The following is an 18,432-nucleotide window of genomic DNA, read 5'->3' as shown; positions in this document are numbered from 1 at the left end:
TGGTAAGGCTGTGCCCCAGGAGGTGGTGGAGCCCACGTCCCTGGGGGTGCTTAAGAAAAAACGGCGTGGCACTCAGTGCCACGCTCTGTTGAGATGGTGGCGTTCGGTCACAGGCCAGACTCGATAATCTCAAGGGTCTCTTCCAGCCCAGTCCGTTCCGAGGCTCCCAGCGCCACGCCAGGCTCCCCACGGGCAGCGGGGAGCGGGCCCGGCCGCCCTGCCAGGCACCTCCCGCTGCCTCTCGCGAAGCCTCTTGGGAGCTGTAGTTCCCGCTCGGGAGCCGCCGCACTGCATGGGCCGCTGGCCCCAAACCACGTGACCCCCAAGGCGCCGCCGCTTCCTGCCCGGCAGCCCCTGCTTCAGGCGAGCCCGCCCGCCCGCCGGAAACGGAGATATCACGTGGTCCGCAGAGGCCAATCAGGTGCGGCGGTTGGCGGGCACCGCCCCGCCCCGCCCCACCGTGCCGTGAGATGGCGGCGCTGGGGGCCCGGCGGGTGCTGCGGCCCGGCCGGCGCTGGTTCTCGGAGACGGTGCCCGGCGCCCCCGCGCCGCTCGCCGGACCCCTCTACCCGCCCGTTGTGGCGTCCATCACGGCCAAGAGCAAAGCGGCCAAGTCACGACGCCTGCAGCGCTTCAACGAGCGGGTGCACGGCGCGGCCACGGTGGAGGAGAAGCTGCGGCTGTACGGGAAGCTGCAGCGGCCCAAGTACATGGTGTACCCGCAGACCTTCGCCCTCAACGCCGACCGCTGGTACCGCAGTTTCACCAAAACCGTCTTAGTGCCGGGAATGCCCCCGAGAGCCGCGGCCGCAAAACCCCCGATAGCGGCGGCGGGAGCGGCAGAGACCGGCAGAGCCCCGGAGCCGAGCGCGGAGGCGCCGGGGGCCGCGGAGGCGCCGGGGGCTGCGACAGCCCCGGAGCCCTCGGCGGGAACCTCGCTGTATCCGGATATAGGCGAGCTGCGCTCTCTCGCCTGTGACGCCCTTCTCCAGGAGAGCTTCTACCAGAAAAAGAAGCGGCCGTTCCTCTACCGTGACCAGGATCACACGCCCGGCCCTTTCCTCACGCAGCTCGTTTCCAGTCTCGCCTCTTCCCTGTCCGGTCGCAACCCACTGCTGGCCGCTTCCTCCCTCGGTACGGAGCGGGGCTGGCAGGGCAGGGGACGCGGGAGCCTTTGGGCGATAGGGCCAGTCTGTGAGCCGGCACGACCGTCGCTGTATATCTCACTTGTTCACACCATCACTAGTAATTTTTTTCCCTCCTTCTGCGTGGGTTTTGAGTGTTGTAGCTGACTGCAGCTGAAGAAGAATTTGGGAGGGTTTTAAATGCAAGAGGCAAATCAGTGGGTTTTTGTGTTTCTTGTTCTGTTTCAGATCTAAACCCTGAAGTTAACTATTACTGGCATCATGGTAACGAAGTTGTTGTTCATGGACATCGAAAGGGTAGAGTTGATCCTGTGCGATTCCAAATAGATGACAACCCCCACCTCCAGATCCGTGTACCAAAGCAGCTTCCCGAGGTGAGGATGTTTTCAATAGCAAGTTAATACCATGCATTTTCACTTTCATTTCTGACAGCCATTGAAACAATGTAGAGGTGGTCTGTGGAGGACCTAGTTAATCAGTATGTAGCACATTTGGGTATTTTTCAAGTCTTGATACCCTTACTATATTGTGGTAATGGCTTGCTAGGTATTGAGCCAGTCTTCTGAACTTTTGATCCTCTTTGTACTTTAAATTGTGTTTTGTTGTATTTAATTAAATTGAATTTTTAACGTTCTGTGCCTGGAAATGGGCAAGAATGAATAATACGCTGTGGAATATTCTCACTGGAGGAGAATAATAGGAGTGGAGGTAAAAAGAAAGTTGTAAAAGCACATATAAAATGAATGTGAGCATTCCTGCCTCTTGTTACTGCGTGGCAGTTATTTTCTTGAATGCTCAAGTTTGGTTAAAGTATTGTTTCAGTATTGTAATGTTTTTCTTGCAGGTTTATACAATGGTACTTGTGTAGCCACTGAGGGTCTCTGTTGTCCAGTTTCCACCCCAAGAGAAAACCATTGTGTGTTCTGTAAACTTTTATGTTTACAGAACTTTTAGGGTATTACACTGGACCTGATGTCAGAAATATGTCTTACATCATGTCTTATATTTCTTTTGTTGTCTTCAAGGTTGTACCCCTGGAGTCAGATCTTGGAGATGTTCCTGTTATTGATCACAAGCCATCCAAACTGCCATTGTTCAAAAAACAATATGAAAATAAGGTATTTATAGGTAAGTGTTTTTAATTGTGAAATATTAACATTTTTTTGGTAAAGAAACTCAAACAAACCAATCAAACAAAAACCAACCCCATACTAATGTCACCTCAATTTTTCTCCTCCCATCACCAGAAGAAGTTGTGTATGTTTATAAGTATACTGTATACATATTTATGTAGTGTATAGATCTCTATTGAAATTTCATGTCAGGCAATGGGGTGTAGCATTCTCCTGTGCATATGGTACTGTGTGTCCAAATTTGCTTGAGAAAGTGGAGTTGAATAGAAAATTGACACAAAACTTTCTATTTTGATACATTTCCAGGAGAGTATAAATTTTGATTCTCATTTTAGGATGTGGACTCTTGCCTTTCGGAAGTAGGAAGCTCTTCACAGATCCACAGTAGGGGTTCTAGCTTTAGAGTCTGATAGTGAAGTATGCGTTTGTGTAATAAAGAGTGTTTTCTCTCTGACGGATAGTTTTGTTTTGGGGCACTCAGGATCAAAGGTTGCAGATCCGTGCTGTTATGGACATACCCAGTTCCATCTCCTTCCTGACAAACTGAGGCGGGAGAGGTTTATAAAGGCGCGTCTTGAGGATCAGATTGAAGTTGTTTATAGATCAAATGGAATTGCCAGTCTCTTTGCCTGGACAGCAGCACAAGCAATGTATCAAGGTGAGATAGTTAGCTGGACAAATTTTCCCTGGTTATGAATGCTTACTGTAATGTTTTTTAACTTTTTGTCCCCACCACCTTTTTCTTGAGTTTCTTTTTGCTGAAGACTGTCTTTTAAGTAAGTCTTTACAGATGAACTAATAAAAGAGTTAAAAGACTTGGGAGTATTTTTATACAGAGGAATTAAATACAGAGAAAAATATTTTTCAATATATAACAGTAAGCTTATGCAAAAATCTCAGTTGCTTTCACCTGTTCTTTCTTCCTTAAGAAGGAAATGTGGTAGACATCAAGCAATTTTGTTTTTTTTTCCTTCTGGAACATTTGTGTTGCTTAGCCCTTATTTCAGTAATTTCAATTCCATGAAAGTACTAGCAATGAAAGAAAAATGTCAGCAGCTTACGTTTTTCTAAAAGAAGTCCCAGAAGACCTGGGTGGTTGGACCAGAACAGTCTTTCATTTATTCTTGTAAATACAGTTATTGTCTAGTGTTAGTGCAAGACACCTGATGGCTTTTAGTTTCACTTGAGAAACAACACATGTAAGAAAATTCTGTGACTATATTTTATACTACTGGCTCTGCATCAATTTTTTTTGTGTAATGGGGTATTAGAAAGCTTCCTTTATGGATGTAAAATGTTGAAGTTGAGTAAGTCTTGTCTTCAGAGTTGGTCAGCTGTGAACACCTGATGGATGAATTGTGAAGGCAGCATTATTCAAATCTATGACTTTTCTTCTGTAACAGTTTTTAGCATTGTGACACATAATAGTAACATTCTTAAAAATATCTGTGTATATACTAGTGCACATGCATAAATATGTAAATATTTTTAACATATTTCAGAAGTGCTCGGGGTTTGTTTAAAACACATTTACTGACATAGTGTTCTTGGTGTCTGGCTGATTACTATAGTCAGTTTTGTTCGTGCATATATGTGCATGCTTTTGTCATGAAACAAATGCTTATTGCATCTGAGAACTGTGAAATAGTTAAAAGACATTTTCCCTCAGCTTCTTTGCAGGTCTTTGGATTTGTTAGTAACTTAGCTGCTTTGGAAATATCACTTATCTGATCAGTGAGTGATTTTAATCAACTGTTAATAGGGAGCTGCGTACAAAATTCAAGTATGCCTCTGTGTCCCTGATCTTAGACATAACCTTTGTTGGTGATTGAGTTTTGGTTAGTTTGTATGAAAAATGCTTTTGTTGATAAAGCAGATAGGACTTTTTCCCTACTAGGCAGCTGCTGCAATTCCCAGTTTTTCTGCTTTGGGACTAGGGTTTAGGTTGTGTGCTGATAGAAATCTCAAGTTCTGTTGTATTTGTTTATTTTGTAGGATTCTGGAATGAAGCAGATGTGACCCGTCCTTTTGTATCGCAGGCAGTAGTTACTGATGGAAAATATTTCGCTTTCTTTTGTTACCAGCTAAATACTTTAGCACTAACTTCAGAAACTATTAAAAACAACCCTCGAAAGAATATTTGTTGGGGTACAGACAGTAAGCCACTCTATGATGTTGTGGAAGACGGTGATGTGAAAGGCTTTAATGATGAAGTTCTGCTTCAGTTGGTTAATTTTCTACTAAACAGACCAAAAGAGTTGTAAACCATTAAAGTAAACATAAAGTATGTGCCTGAACTTCATTGTGACTCCATGAAGTATGAGCTATGCTATGCCTTGATTTTAGTCAGGTATTTGTCTAGCAAACACTATATACATATTTTATGTTATTTGGGCCTTCTTTCTTTTTTCTTTTTTAATGTATATTGTACACTGGCAAATAAATGGCTGGAATACTGTAAAGTCTTTTGTATATTTACTCTTAAAAGCCTTCTCTACTAATTCAATGTCATGTAAGCATGTTTTTTAGCAGATCCACAGGTCTGTGTTAAACTTTCATAACATACTGTTAATTCATATGACCATCTGAGTATCACTAGGAAGGAAATAGCTGTCTTGATACTCAGCTCTAGTGATAAATTTCTTAATTTTGTACCTGAGTTAAATGTTTTCTAAATTCATTCTAAAGAGAAAGTGAGCTCAGAATAAAAAGAGTTTCTTAATGAATGGTTGGCAGTTTAGTTACACAGTATGAGAAATCTTTAGACATGGTAGTACAGACATGATGAAACTTGCTTCCAAAGACTGTTGTGAACATGCATATGCAGTTTTAAGTTGTTACCTCCAGAACCATAGAACTATTCAAATGCATTTGGAGTCTACAGTTTCCTCTCTTTAGTGTGGGTCGTTGATTCTAGCTGTTGGTATCCGAGTTTTCATTGCTGATACTTGCATGTCTTAGGGGTGTTTTTAATAGACTACAGCTGAGCCCCAGACACAGCTAGGATGGTTGAATCAAAATATGGGAGTAGTTTGGATTAGAAGGGACCACTAAAAGGACTAAGGGTCATTTATTTAAGCCTGCAGTGAGCTGGGACATCTTCAGCTAGATTAGGTTGCTCAGTACCCTGTCCATCCTGACTGAATGTTCCCAGGGATGCGGCATCCATCTACCACCCCTTTGAGCAACCTTTTTTACCATGCTCATTGTAAAAAACTTCTTAGTGTATTTAGCTTGGATCAACCATCTTTAAGTTTAAAACATTACCCACCTTGTCCTATTGAAACAGGCACTGCCAAGATATAATGACTGGTTTGGAGTATTTAGCTATCAACAAAGTGTAACTGATTTATATAATTTCATCCACTCTATTTGACCTTTCTTGAATTTTTCTGTGGTTTTGCAAAGAGGCAAGTAGTTTGTTGTTAGAGTCCTGAATCATTGAAATACTAGCTTGCACATTCTTGAGTGTAAGCAACAGCCCACTTTCTGTTGTAAAGTGGCTTACAAAGTATTTTTGTTAATGGAAGACCAAGTAGTTGTAGACCTTTAAGTGACCGGTACTTGGCTATGTTGGGAAGTGTTGCCACTTTCTCCATCATCCAAAGATAAGGTAAGTAAGATGTGTACAAGTACCATTACTTTCTAAGAGAAGTCCTTAAGTGCTCTTTTTGTTTTAACAATGCATGACTTACCAGTTCTAATAACTTCTGACCTTTGGATTACATAAATGTTCCTTATAGTAACCAAAAATAAACTGGCGGGTAAGAATGTTGATTATAGAGAATGACCTGTGACCTAGCTTAAGAGGGAGTGGTAGATACTTGTCTGGTCTGATTAAGGGATGATACAAAATGAATGGAAGGATATGAAAAAAAGCAGTTGGATATTTACATCCTATGGCAATTTTTGCAGTTATAATTTTACATAATACAACATTACAGTGTGTAATATATGTAACATATTGGAGGTATAATATGTTACTCTTCAGCTTGAGATTCGCTTGAGTTGCAAGTGGTTGTGAAAACTGACAGGTACAGTCAAAGAAACACCTGCTCCTGGGGATAAAAACCACTAATTTCTGTTATTCAGCCTTTTGTCTCTCTTGGGGCTTCAGCTGTAGTAGAACAAGTTCAAAGAATTTTCCCCTGTGCAGCTTTCCTTGTGTATGAAATATCACTAAATGTGTCACCAGTAGTAAAAGCCAGTGCTGGGACTAAAGGGAGGAATGCTTAGGATGAGCTGCCACTGTAGTGAATGTGAAGTACCGATTTAGCTTTCTTCGGCTTTCTGCAGCAGGGGATACTCTGGAAAAACAGTGGGTGGCACTGTTTCACCTTCTACTAGGAAAAAACTGACAGGCATTGTTCTATTTTTTTTGTCACTGACTGACTAAGTTGAAGACATTGTAATGTATGCAGCTTTGTACAGTAATATTTCATCTTCAAGGCCAGGTTGGATGAGGCTTAGAGAGAGCTGTCCTAGTGGAATGTGTCCCTGCTCGTGACAGGTGGATAGGAACTGAATGTATTTTAAGGTCCCTTCAAACGCAAACTATTTGATGATAGTGTGATCTTGTACAGTTTTGTACAGGGTGCTTAATGCTGCCTTATGATGATAAAGTAAGAAAAAGAAAAGAGAAACACTCTGGTTTTGTTTGGGCTGTTTTTTTAAAAGTATTGTGTATCAAAAGTTATAAAAACAGCTTACAAGCTGCACTGTTCCTGTTCTTCAGCTTTGCTACCAGAAATTGTACCATTTGCATCATTCTTTAGCACTTTATATAGAGTTTGCCAATTAAAAGAAACAAAAAAAAAAAAAAAAGGTAATTCAAAATCACAGCTTGGAATTCTCCAGGTTTGGATCCTTTTTCCTGTATTAATTTCTGCTCAGACCAAGTGGAATGAAACACAAGGGAGCATAAGGTGGAATCTAAAAATAAGATTGGGTTTTGCATAATGAGGCAATTTTCTGTAGTACTGAACTATTTTGCTTAAAAGTTTTATCACCTTCAGGTGCATGACTGATCTGTAAAATTCTGCCTGCACTGTTTCATATTATGAGACTGCAAGTAGCGACTTGGCATGGAAAATTCAAGCAGAGAGGAAGAGATGGGGACCCCTACTCAGGGTCATGTTGCACCAAGTTGTTGGGGTAGATAGCTATGTGTCCTTTCAGACAGGAGAAAGGGCTGCAACATTTATAGCCTGCTTGGTCATGCTGAAGATTGCTGAAGTTTCTCCTGATACTTCTTCTGTACTCAGGTTTTCTATTGTTGGAGAAGACACACACTTACTTTATTGCAGAGATGAAAGTTTACTACTGGACCACCATGAAGTGGGTTTTTCTTGAGACAAGAGCAACTTTTGGAGTCAGGTGTTAGTGAGAGAGGCTCTTGACAACTTGACATACTGGCAGTATACCTCTGATGGACATAATGAAAGTAGCTTTCCAGTATAGTATTAAAGAAGCCCACCCTGTTCTGACCCTGGACATATTGGTCATGAACTGTTGGAGGATGTTAGTAAATGGAGACTAGTAATGGTTACAAGGAGCTTTGCCTTCTCTAGTATACTGACAAATTGTGTAAAGTTTACTTTGTAAATACAGAGTAAAATAATTTTTTAGAACTGAGTTTCTTGAAAGATATGGCTGTCCTACATCTAGAAGTAGGTTAAGAAGAGTTACATGCTAAAAGGAGTTAATATATGGCAGCTACTAATACTTTTCTTAATGCATTTTGAGGTGCAAAGGGAAAAAGTTGACCTCACTACATACTCCTACTGGACCAGGGGTTTACAATTAAAGGGATTATTTGTGTCTAAGTCAGAGTGAAGGAAGCCAGTCTAATGTATGCCATACTGTCCTGCTGGGTAACTAACCCATTGGTCTCAAAGCAGAAGTTTGAAGATGTGATATTAAAAATTGTTTCCTTTGCTTTGAAGATAATCTGGGTCCCAATTTTGCGATTGGTAACAGATACTTTATGATGAGTTTATTTACAAACACTTAGAAAAACTCTTGAAGAAGACAAACAGGCAGAATGCTTGGCATGCTCTTTTTTATATCTCTGCAGGACTAAATGCCAATAGTTTATGCTGCTGGAAAGATAAATAATTATTTTATGCAGGACAGCAGCTTTATGGTGTCTGCTCAGCTGTATACCTGTAAGTATCTGCAGTAATTTTTATCTATCCAGGTTTCTTCATAGTTGGGAGCACTTGTTTTTAGCTATATAGTCTATGAGTGAGCATTCATTCTTGTTTGATCATTCTTGTCTTTTAATAAGTATTTGAAGCTCAATTTATTGAACTCAGTATTTTACAGAATCTTTTTTATTATGTTTTGAATTCCTACTAAGTTATGCCTGATTTAATTTCTTTAGAATGAAGAATTGATCTAAATGTGTCTCCTTTAAAGGAAATATTCCATTTATTTCTGTTCTCTTTTTAAGCTTTCAGTGCTCCTTTAAATCAGTAATCAAGTCAGTACACTTTATCACTGCTCTCAAGGGACACAATACAGGATTGTTTTCACTATTGGAAAACATAGCTTATAACACAAGACTGTTTGCACTGCAAATATGCATGCTTTTGTCAGTGAGATGTCCCAGTGCAGGTTTACATTTCAACCTCCAATTTCAGCCTGTAAAGGCTTTTTGTTTGGTCAATTTTTTTTTTTTTAAATCAGTTTCTGCACCAACACATACCTCTAGGTAATTGGAGGTGATTAAGAGTTGAAATTTTAAAACTCAGGTTCTGCCATTGTTTAGCTTGGAGCAGAGAAGGCTCAGAAGAAATTTTATCAATGTGTATAGGATGGAAAGAAGTGAAAGAGACTTGGCTAGGCCTATTTCAGTTATGTCCAGTGAGAGGGCAAGAGGAAATGGCCAGAAATTGAAAACCAGGAAGTTTATGTGAAAGTTTTTATTTGGCTATTTTCTTGTTCTAATGGCAGTTGAACTCTAGAATAGATTGCTGCAAGAGGAATGTGGAGTTTCCATCACTGGAAATAATTAAAACCATATGGCTCAGCCCTGGGCAGCCAGTTGTAGGTGACCCTGCCCTGACCAGGATGAATGGACTACACAACAGGTGTCTTCCAACTTTTACCACTCTGTAATTCTGTGGAAATAAATTAGTGGCCGCCTTGTAGATCAGGCACGATGTGTAGGAAGAAACCATGTGAAAAGATTTGGGTAAATAGTGGGTATTGACCTGGACCTTCTCTCTTCTGATCTTTGGGTGGCTGTCTATGTTTATTCATTTATTCAGCATAAATTTTACTTGATATGCATGCAGCTGAAAATGACTTACATCTTCCTTTCTTGACAGAACGCTCACACCAATAATACAGTTAAGGCTATACACTGAATTTCTATGTCTCCAGTTTTATCCTGGGATATGCTTGTGTCTGAGCTTATCAATACTGTGTTTCCTTATATATGACCTCTGACAGACCCAGGTATCTTCCCCATTTCAGAAACCAGCATTAGGCAGTGATGACTTGGTCCCTGTTATCTGTGTTCTGCATACAAGCATATATAGCAAATCCAAACATTTCCTGAAACTCCCAGTGGTAACTGCCAAAGTAGGACGCTTCTCTTTCTGAAGGTATGTAGTGTTTTACCTGTGTGATTAATGATCCCCTCTAATCCAGTTATGGCTAAGAAGCTCAGTCAAATATTTTTCTGTTGTTTCAATGGAGCAGATGTGCCTACTCTCTGGAAAGTCCTGTGCAGAACAGAACTTGCTATAAAAACCTTCTCAAGTTGATAATGAAGGCAAAGAAGAATGGGGAAAACCAGCAATGCCCGTTTCTTGGCAAAATTATCCAGCAGCATAAAGATAAAATTGAGGTGGAGTTAAGACTCTTGGGTAGGATAGTAAGATGTAGGTTTGCAACTGTGTTTACACAAGAGATATGCACTTACGCACTTAGATTACTTTATTTTATAACTTTAAAAGAAATAAGAAGGTATAATTTTATATTGTTTCTTAATAACATTATTGATTTGGAACGGGCATTTTCATTATTATATGTTAATCTCGTTTGGAGCTGAATATTAAAAAAACCCAACTTAGATACTTAATGTTTCAATAATGTAGGCTCCCACAGGGATTTAAAAAAAATATATAATGGGTTTGATTTCTAACTCCTAGTAGTAATTTTAATTGAATTTTATTTTAGATTTATCAGGTACATAGATATTTTGATGATTTTTGTACTTCTAAAGATACTGACCTGCCTTTTAAAAATGTTCCACCAGGTTTCATTACAATACAAATCTAAATAAAGCTTTTGCTTGGGCAGTACAGAACTTCTGAAGCATGCTGCTTTTCTGTCTTGTAAGCATATTGTTATGCTGACCATGAGCTGAATTAGAACAGAGGCAGCGTGGCGTTTAAGAGGTACTAAACAAAATCAACGTAATGACTGTGTGTTTGGATAACTGCTGTCTCTGGAAATACACCTTTTCTGAGAATGTCATATGTGCACAAAGAATTATGTCTTAAATAACTCTCAACCATATTTTTGTTGCAAGTCATTGGATTGAATCTGTGGATGAATGGAACAAACTGGGCTGAAGCTGCAATGTCAAATGTGATATTGCCATTTTACCTTCCATTTTGAGAGGTGCCTCGGAAAGGGGAGGATGGACTGAAGCACCTTCCTGAGTACTATTTGAGTTCAATACTAGAAGGAAACATTTGGGAAGATATAGTCAAGTCACCAATAAGCAAGCTTTAAACTAAGTGAACTAAGAGTGAATTGTGCATCTTGCAACTGTAAACAGAAATGTCTTTAAAGGAGAGGATAGATTATTTACATGATCTAAAAGTTACCAACTTGAAAAATATTAGCTAGAGGGATTAGACTGATGCAAAGTGTGTGGCTCCATTGGTTAGGTAGTAATATATTTGTTAAATATGAGATAAAGCATCTCTGGCCTAGACATGCCCTTACTAAAATTCATGACCAAAATCTTACCCACTAGGGAACAGATTGAGTGAAAGAGGGGCCTGCTGTCACGTGTATGTATGTGTTCAGAGACAGGGATGAGTCCAGAGCATTTGGATCCTGTGTGTAGAGGAAAGGGTATGTGTGGGAAGCCTGTAGCAACCAGGTGAAGGATTATTAGAAAGAGGCTTTTTTTTCCACCTTCATCCTTTCTACACTCAGGCTTTCCAGCCTTCAGGATCCTCCCTGGCTCTTGCTTCTCTTCCCTCTTGAGAAAGTACGCCCTGTTTCCCCCAAAATCCTTCTGTGTAGATGCTTTTGTGTGTCTCTGAACTGCACATCCTGTGTTTCAGCTCAGGTGCCATAGCCAGGGCAGCAGCCTCCACTGTCAATGCTGACAGCTCAGCCTCACAAATTCTCCAAGGGGTCTTTGCTTTTCTTTTTTGTCCTTTAAAGGTACTTTGAAGATTAGGTGAAGAATATGGTTGCTTAAGCAGACTTCAGAAACATTCAGCAGAGAACCAGAGACGTATCTTACCTAATGAAAGAACACTGACTGGAGCATAGATGTTTCATATGTAGTAGTTTAACCCCTTTTGGAGTCTGTGGAAGGAGAAACCCCTCTGAAGAAAAATTCAGTCCTGAAATTTAATGTCTGCCACTGCTTGTTCAAAATAAGTGTGGATTTTCCTCTTTCATTCAGTGATTGCAGCTTTGATTTTTTTTTTCCTATAGGTCTTAGTTTATTATAAGAGTTCTGTAATGCTTAAGATACCATAGCATGGGAAATAGATGCTTGGTGTCCTTCTGAGCTGGTTATCCCAGTCCTTCTGAACTGCTTCAAAAGGAGGACTGGACTGGGTTGTCAAGCTGGCTTTCCCCAGGCATTCATGCAGACATTTCTGTATCCTTCAGAACATAAAGCATTGTTGTAAACAGAAGAAATATTAATTATTTTTAAAGAATCATAATATCTGATTAACTTTTTTTGGCTTGGTCTCAGCCAGGAAGAGATATTTCTCCTAGACTTTTGAGTGTTCTCCTAGACTTTTAAGTGTTCTCTTTTGGCGTTTTTAGTTCGTGTTTCAGTTTTGTGTATAGGGCTTGACTGTATTTTTCTTTGATTTTTTTTTTTTTTTTATCTTGGCACTCCTTTTTTTTTTCTTTGCTTGGCAGTCTTCAGCAATATTTGAAGGAGTGGGACTGTGGCATACTGAAAGCTTGAAAACTATCATGCTTGGGAAGGTTACAGAATTTCATTAGGGAAAGTCAAGAGAATTTTTAGCTACATCCAATACTTTAAAATAAATGTGCTCAGTTCCAGTCTACAGAAATAGGATACTTAATTTCAAACCAGTTTTGAGATAAGCAGTTTCAAAATCCTTTAATGTTGCAGTTATTGTTTCCTGTGGAGGGTAGAATAGTTGTATGGTATAGAATCTGTTTGCAGAAGAGGACAAATCATCACAGGATGAGAGAGAGCATATAAATGGTGAAAGGGTGTACAGGGTTGGAGCTGAAGTCTAGAGAGATGCAATGTTGACATCAGTGACAGAAGATTTAAAAGAGGCTGACAATATTTCCATGGAGCTTTTACAGCTAAATTTTAATTATTAGTTATTACTTCATAACAGTTTTTCATGTGTGTTGTGTACTGTTAACATCAAAGATAACCCCTATTGTTTAGATATTTTGCAGATTATGAATTATGTTTAGCATCATCAAAAATTGAGTAAATTATAAATTATTATAAATAAATTTGTGAATTTATATTTTTTTATAAATTCAGATGCTTTCCTTTATGCTATGTAAATGTTAGAATGGAAGAAATGTTTGCAGCATGACTTTCGATGATAACCTAATGGAAGAAAAGCCCCTCCCTTCAGCAAATGGGTAATTTTTTCCTTAAAATAAACCCCCACTTATTTCACTGTCCTCTGGAGAAAAAATAAAAATTAAAGATTGGAATAGGAAAATGTTTATAGTACTGTAGATACAATCAAGGAGGTAATTTGCAGTTAGAGCATCCTTATGTTCCTTACTTCACTGTCACTTCCAGGATGATAATTCTGAAAAGTTTCTGCTGCAGCTAACAGAATGGAATTTGTGTCTCATTTACACTGGTATACACTTGTAGTTACTCTCTTGAAGCTTTTACTGGAGTAGCAATTCTAATACTTGGCTTCATGTGATACTATATGTAAATGTATAATTAAGGTGGAAAAAAATTCAACGGAATTTAGATTCATTCAACAAACTAGGGAGAGCAGCAAGCTAAACAGCATATGATAAAACTTTGAGGAGACTGCAGAATCACATAATTCCATAATTAACCCTACTTAGAACCAGCAACACATACATAAATTTCATTCACTCCCTCCCCCACCCCCCACTTTTTTTTAAACATATGTTTATGTAAGAGAAAATACTTTTTAAGCAGTGTCTCACCAGATTTGCAAGTGGTAGCTCCAGGGAGTCTGTTTTCAAGGAAGAAGGACTATATGCCTTCATGCAATACACAACTTTAAATATTTCCAAATGGGTTTGGTCTAGACTTATATTTATGACTAGATATGTCTTCTGCTTATAGTAATAGAAGAAATAAGTCATGTTACTCTTGTTTATTTCTTGTTTCTAAAAATCAGGGGAGCTCAATGCTTTGTGTTTACAAAAACCCCACAACAGCAACAAAACCAAATAAAAACCATAACCAAACAACCAAAAGAAAAGAGTAATAAATCATAAGTAACCAACATCAGTTTAAAAATTAAAAATTACCAGTTCCCTTTTTCTTGAACATTAATGTATTTTGTCATGAGGTGTTCATAAGGAAAGGTTAGAATGAGAACAGAATGTAATAAAACTTTTAATTTAGCCTGGCTTTGAGTAGAAAGTTGGACTAGATTGCCTCCAGTGGTTCCATCCTATTTACATCCATCTGTACTTTTACAAAGGGAAGGAGAGAAGTGAGGGTAGATCCCTGCTGTCATGAGTGAGACCTCTCTTAAGTTTCCTCTCAGAGAATGTTTGTATAGTATGGTTTCCTAGAGGATGTATCTGAAGGCATTTCTGCTACAGATCTGTAAAGTTATGTAAGTTATATAGACTTACAAGGTGCTAACAGTATTTTTAGGGGAAATATACGTTGTTAATGATTGGGATTGAATGTTTAGATAATAGCTCATTTTCTCACTGAAATTTTGAAAATTTGTAGCAGAAGATGGATGACCTGTTCAATATCTGCTTGGGTAACCAGTTGTTACTTTCTAAAAGAAATTTTAGTCACCCTGTCAGGAAGGAAAACTAATCTGTTTGATTTAGGCAGCCGGTCACACAAGGGGCACACAGGCAGCAACACAGTTCAAATGTACTTTCTGAAAAGAGCCGCATGTACTGAAATAACTTGGGATCAGCTTTTGGATGTTTCATAAGCAAAACCAAGGTTTAACTTCACCAAATAAATGCTTCACAATGAATAATGCACTCAGCTGTAGCAGCAAATGCCATTTGCTCAACTGCTTAACTATTCATCCTTCTGACCAAGGTTTATGGTGGTGTGAAATGCAGCTTAACTTTGCAAATATAGAATGTATAGTAAAATTATCCCCTTTTGTGAAATTAGAAGGAATAAGCTTCTGATGGGTGTTTATGTACTGTGCTGACAGATTATAAAAGATTAAAAGGAAATTTTAATGAAGCGAAAAGCGGCCCTTGCAGCTTCTAACCCTCATGATTAGAGGAGCAGAAGCTAGGGGATTTAGGAGGATTTAGCAAGATGAGATAGATGGGGCAGGGAGATTATGACCTGCAATTGGAACCAGTTGCTTGTCTGACTCGTGTTTCCTTAGATAATGCATTTAGGGCTCCAGTTCTCTCAAAAACAGTGAGGGTGAAATGAGCAGAAGAAACAGTATCTTGGAGTGATTTGAGGCTTATTTGCACTAATCAAGTAGCAAAACACAAAAGGCAAATATAGACTCAAAGCAGTGTGTCAAACAAACAGAAAAATGCAGCATTTACGTTTCTATAAAGGGAATATTGCAAGTCACAGGGCAATGCACTTGTTTTGCATACTTTTTTGTGACAAAAAGAGGCCTAAGACAATGCTTGGGATTATAACCTGAACTCTTCATTGTGTTTTTAATATGTTGTCATAGTAAAGAGACTTGGTATGTAATATGGGCATATATTGTTGTATAAATTACTGAAAAGGAAACATTTGGTTTAGACAGTAGTTATGCAGAATATGTATTAACAGAATACTGAAAGCATTTGAAGAATCCAAAAGGATATTGATGAATAGAATTTGTAATGAATAAATTACTAATGAATAAAAGTAATTTGTAAAAAGCTTAGTCATTAGAAAAAACTTACAGTATTACTGCCATGATGCAATTTTTACAGAACTGCTGAAGGATCACAAAGGATGACTACAGAGCAGTTATTTTGTTCGCCATTGTTACATGGATTATGCCATTCATTATCAATCTCAAATTCTGGGCAAATGTCACTTTTGCAGATAGGCTTATTTTCTATCCTTGTAAAAGGCCTGCCACAGCAATGCCTCAAAATAACTGGCCTTCCTCTGTAATCAGTGAAGTTTCCCATTTTGCTGCAGTCACAAGGTATCTTGGGCTAAGGGCTCTGTGGAGAAATTTTTGCCATTGTACATACAATTTTCCATTTTAAATCTCCATATTTTCCTCAAAACAGGATAGATGAAATTAATTTTTATATTATGCACTCAATACAATAAAATTTCAGACCATGTACTTGCACTTTCTTTTTTGAATGATTGAAGGTCTTTTTTTAGAATTTTTCTCATTTCATACTTTGTCTCAATCTATTCTTTAAACCCTAAATGAGAAAAAATATCTATAACAGAGAGTTTAGAGGTCCACTTAGGTTTTCCCATTTGCAACAATCAATACAAACTATCTTAAAAAGCAAAGTATTAGAATTGGAGCAGATGGATTATTTCATTCAGGCATGTGCAATGAATAATGGGAACTGGTTTGGACATCTATGTATGCTCTTCTTGACCTCAGAGCAGTTAGATATCTGGTTTTAGACATCTTTATATACCTAAGTAACTAGGTGTATGTCATTAGACACCTAAATTCTCAGCTCAGTTGATAATTATGTCACTGGAGTATCAGCCATTCAAGTAGTACAGAGGTAGTTAAGGACTGAAGCCCATGCAGACTACTTGAGAGCCATATCTAAAAGCAGAGACTTAGAGGCCACCCTCAGTAATTCTCATATTCAGAGACATTCCCTAGTCTGTTGTATATGTGAAGATAATTATGGAGAGATGGAATAAAATAGAAGTGGCCTTTTCTGAGGCCACAAGATGAACTAGACTTTGCATTACTTTAGTCATGGCTAAGGAGTTTTCCAAGACTGCAGAAGGCCATTGCTGAAATTTGTGACCTGCATTTGTAGAAGAGTTTTAAATCTTTGTTTTTCAGAATCTGGAGAGGTTCTTAACCATTGGAACATTGATTTTGAGTTTTGCCCAGTTAATACTTTATGTAACTTCAGAAGAGAAACTTGAGTGATATCTTTCGGGAAAAAGTGAAGCAGTGTCAAGAAGGCTCACCTTGAACAGATACTCAAACACCAGTTTGGAGTAAGTATATCAGGTATTGAAATGAAGACAGTCTTACCATGTTCTAATTTTAGGGCGCTACTTTCCAAGTGGACAGATAATTGTGATGATTTGACTTCTTATTTTAGGAAGGTGAGTACCTAATTTTCAAGAATGAAGAGACTGGTTAACACAGACGATGTAACAGAGGGCTCTTCTTGTGGCCATCATTTTCCTTAAGTAACACCATCCCTCACTTTTCTTAATTGTTTTGCTCCTGGCTAGTGTAGATGACTTCAAGTCATCTGGGCTCAGATTCCTGGTTTTGCTGAAGTTAGATAGAAGCTGTACATCTGAACACACTTTTTGAATTGGAAGCTTAGCAATCAACTAACAAAATCCCCACTGTTCCAACTTTCATGAAAACTGAGAATCTTGATTTTAGAACCTGAGAGAACTGTATTGTGTTTCCTGAGACCATCTGTTGTGTAAATGCCAAATAATGAATATGAAACTATTCCTTAGATCTGCAGAGCATTAAACATGTAGGTGTTAAATCTGGTTTTACAAGACTGAAAGAAAATTGTGTTTAATGCTGGAGGGAGTTATAGCTCAAGTTTTAATTTCTGTTCATTGGCAATCTAGTGAATTATTTACCTATTTACTTTTGAAATGTCCTGTATAGGAAAATATATCAGTCATCATAACTGAAATTTGACAATTTAACAAGAGAAAGAAATAAATAAGTATGCACTAATGGGAACTGACTTTAGAACCATGTCGACCAAACAACTTCTGTAGCAAGTTTCCCATGAACTTTAAGCTTCAAATTATATCTCCACGATTGTTTGAGGGAAATTTAATTCAGACGATATTATAGGTCTGAAGAAGTGTTCAGAAGCTTGTCTAATTTTATTCTGGCTGTATCATTTGGTTCAAAAAATACTACATCCCTGCAAACTTGTTCCACTTACATTCTTGCACCATCCTGGGTGCAAAAACGTTGTTGTTGTTGTTGTTGTTGTTATTATTATTATTATTATTATTATTATTATTAAAATGCACTTTTTCAAGTAATGGAGATTACATTAATAGCTGTGGTATTCTCTGTACTTTAGTCCTAGAAGAATCAATATGAATGAACTTACACTGATTTTCACTAAGTTGGGGAGTTATTATAACTACTATTTGAGTTAACTTGTTCAGTGTTTTGTTGGTGTCTGTATGCAAAATTATATGTATTTTGCAGATGTGTATAAAATTAAGTCTTAATTTCTGTCTGCTGTTACCATGTATTATACTTGAGTATTAAAAGCTATAAATAAAGCTTGATTCAGTCAATTTTCCTATTCTGTGTTCAAGTACCTGATATTGGAATTTGGCACAAGTTCTTTTTGGTTGTGCATACTAAAGGTAAGGGACATAGTGTGCTGTTAAGTACAACAAAAATAATTTACGATCCTGTCTGCTCAAGGCAAAGTTGAGGTTACCTTTGTCAGCTTCTTTTCTATGATACAACTATAGGATAAAATGGTAGGAGACCACTTCTAGAAAAATTCATAACAATATTCTGAACAAACTGTGCTTATACAGATAATTGAAC

At 38.4% G+C, this 18,432-nt stretch overlaps 1 protein-coding gene across 3 annotated transcripts; it reads left to right on the top strand.

Annotated features, from left to right (window-relative positions):
• Positions 1-457: 457 nt before the first annotated feature.
• Positions 458-18,170, top strand: MRPS30 (mitochondrial ribosomal protein S30). 3 transcript variants are annotated; one of them, XM_077790137.1, is made up of 5 exons: positions 458-1,134; positions 1,374-1,519; positions 2,171-2,273; positions 2,760-2,936; positions 16,711-18,170. In XM_077790137.1, the coding sequence occupies exons 1-5, from the start codon at positions 471-473 to the stop codon at positions 16,794-16,796; spliced, it is 1,176 nt and encodes a 391-aa protein (XP_077646263.1). In that variant the 5' UTR covers positions 458-470; the 3' UTR covers positions 16,797-18,170. The 3 variants fall into 3 exon arrangements, with proteins under 3 accessions (XP_077646263.1, XP_021409536.2, XP_077646262.1); XM_021553861.3 differs by lacking the exon at positions 16,711-18,170 and adding an exon at positions 4,274-4,740; XM_077790136.1 differs by lacking the exons at positions 2,760-2,936; positions 16,711-18,170 and adding an exon at positions 4,274-4,740.
• The last annotated feature ends 262 nt before the right edge of the window (positions 18,171-18,432 follow it).

This window comes from Lonchura striata, chromosome Z (genome assembly GCF_046129695.1).
Source record: "Lonchura striata isolate bLonStr1 chromosome Z, bLonStr1.mat, whole genome shotgun sequence".
Taxonomy (NCBI): domain Eukaryota; kingdom Metazoa; phylum Chordata; class Aves; order Passeriformes; family Estrildidae; genus Lonchura; species Lonchura striata.
The sequence above is the reverse complement of the archived record's forward strand: the minus strand, read 5'-3'. Positions and strand labels throughout refer to the sequence as shown.

Bases quoted from the DNA above. Each gene is read 5' to 3' on its own strand.
- MRPS30 (XM_021553861.3), top strand. From the start codon at position 471: ATGGCGGCGCTGGGGGCCCGGCGGGTGCTGCGGCCCGGCCGGCGCTGG. The intron at 1,135-1,373 runs GTACGGAGCGGG...GTTCTGTTTCAG, and splicing joins GCTGGCCGCTTCCTCCCTCG to ATCTAAACCCTGAAGTTAAC. The intron at 2,274-2,759 runs GTAAGTGTTTTT...TGGGGCACTCAG, and splicing joins TGAAAATAAGGTATTTATAG to GATCAAAGGTTGCAGATCCG.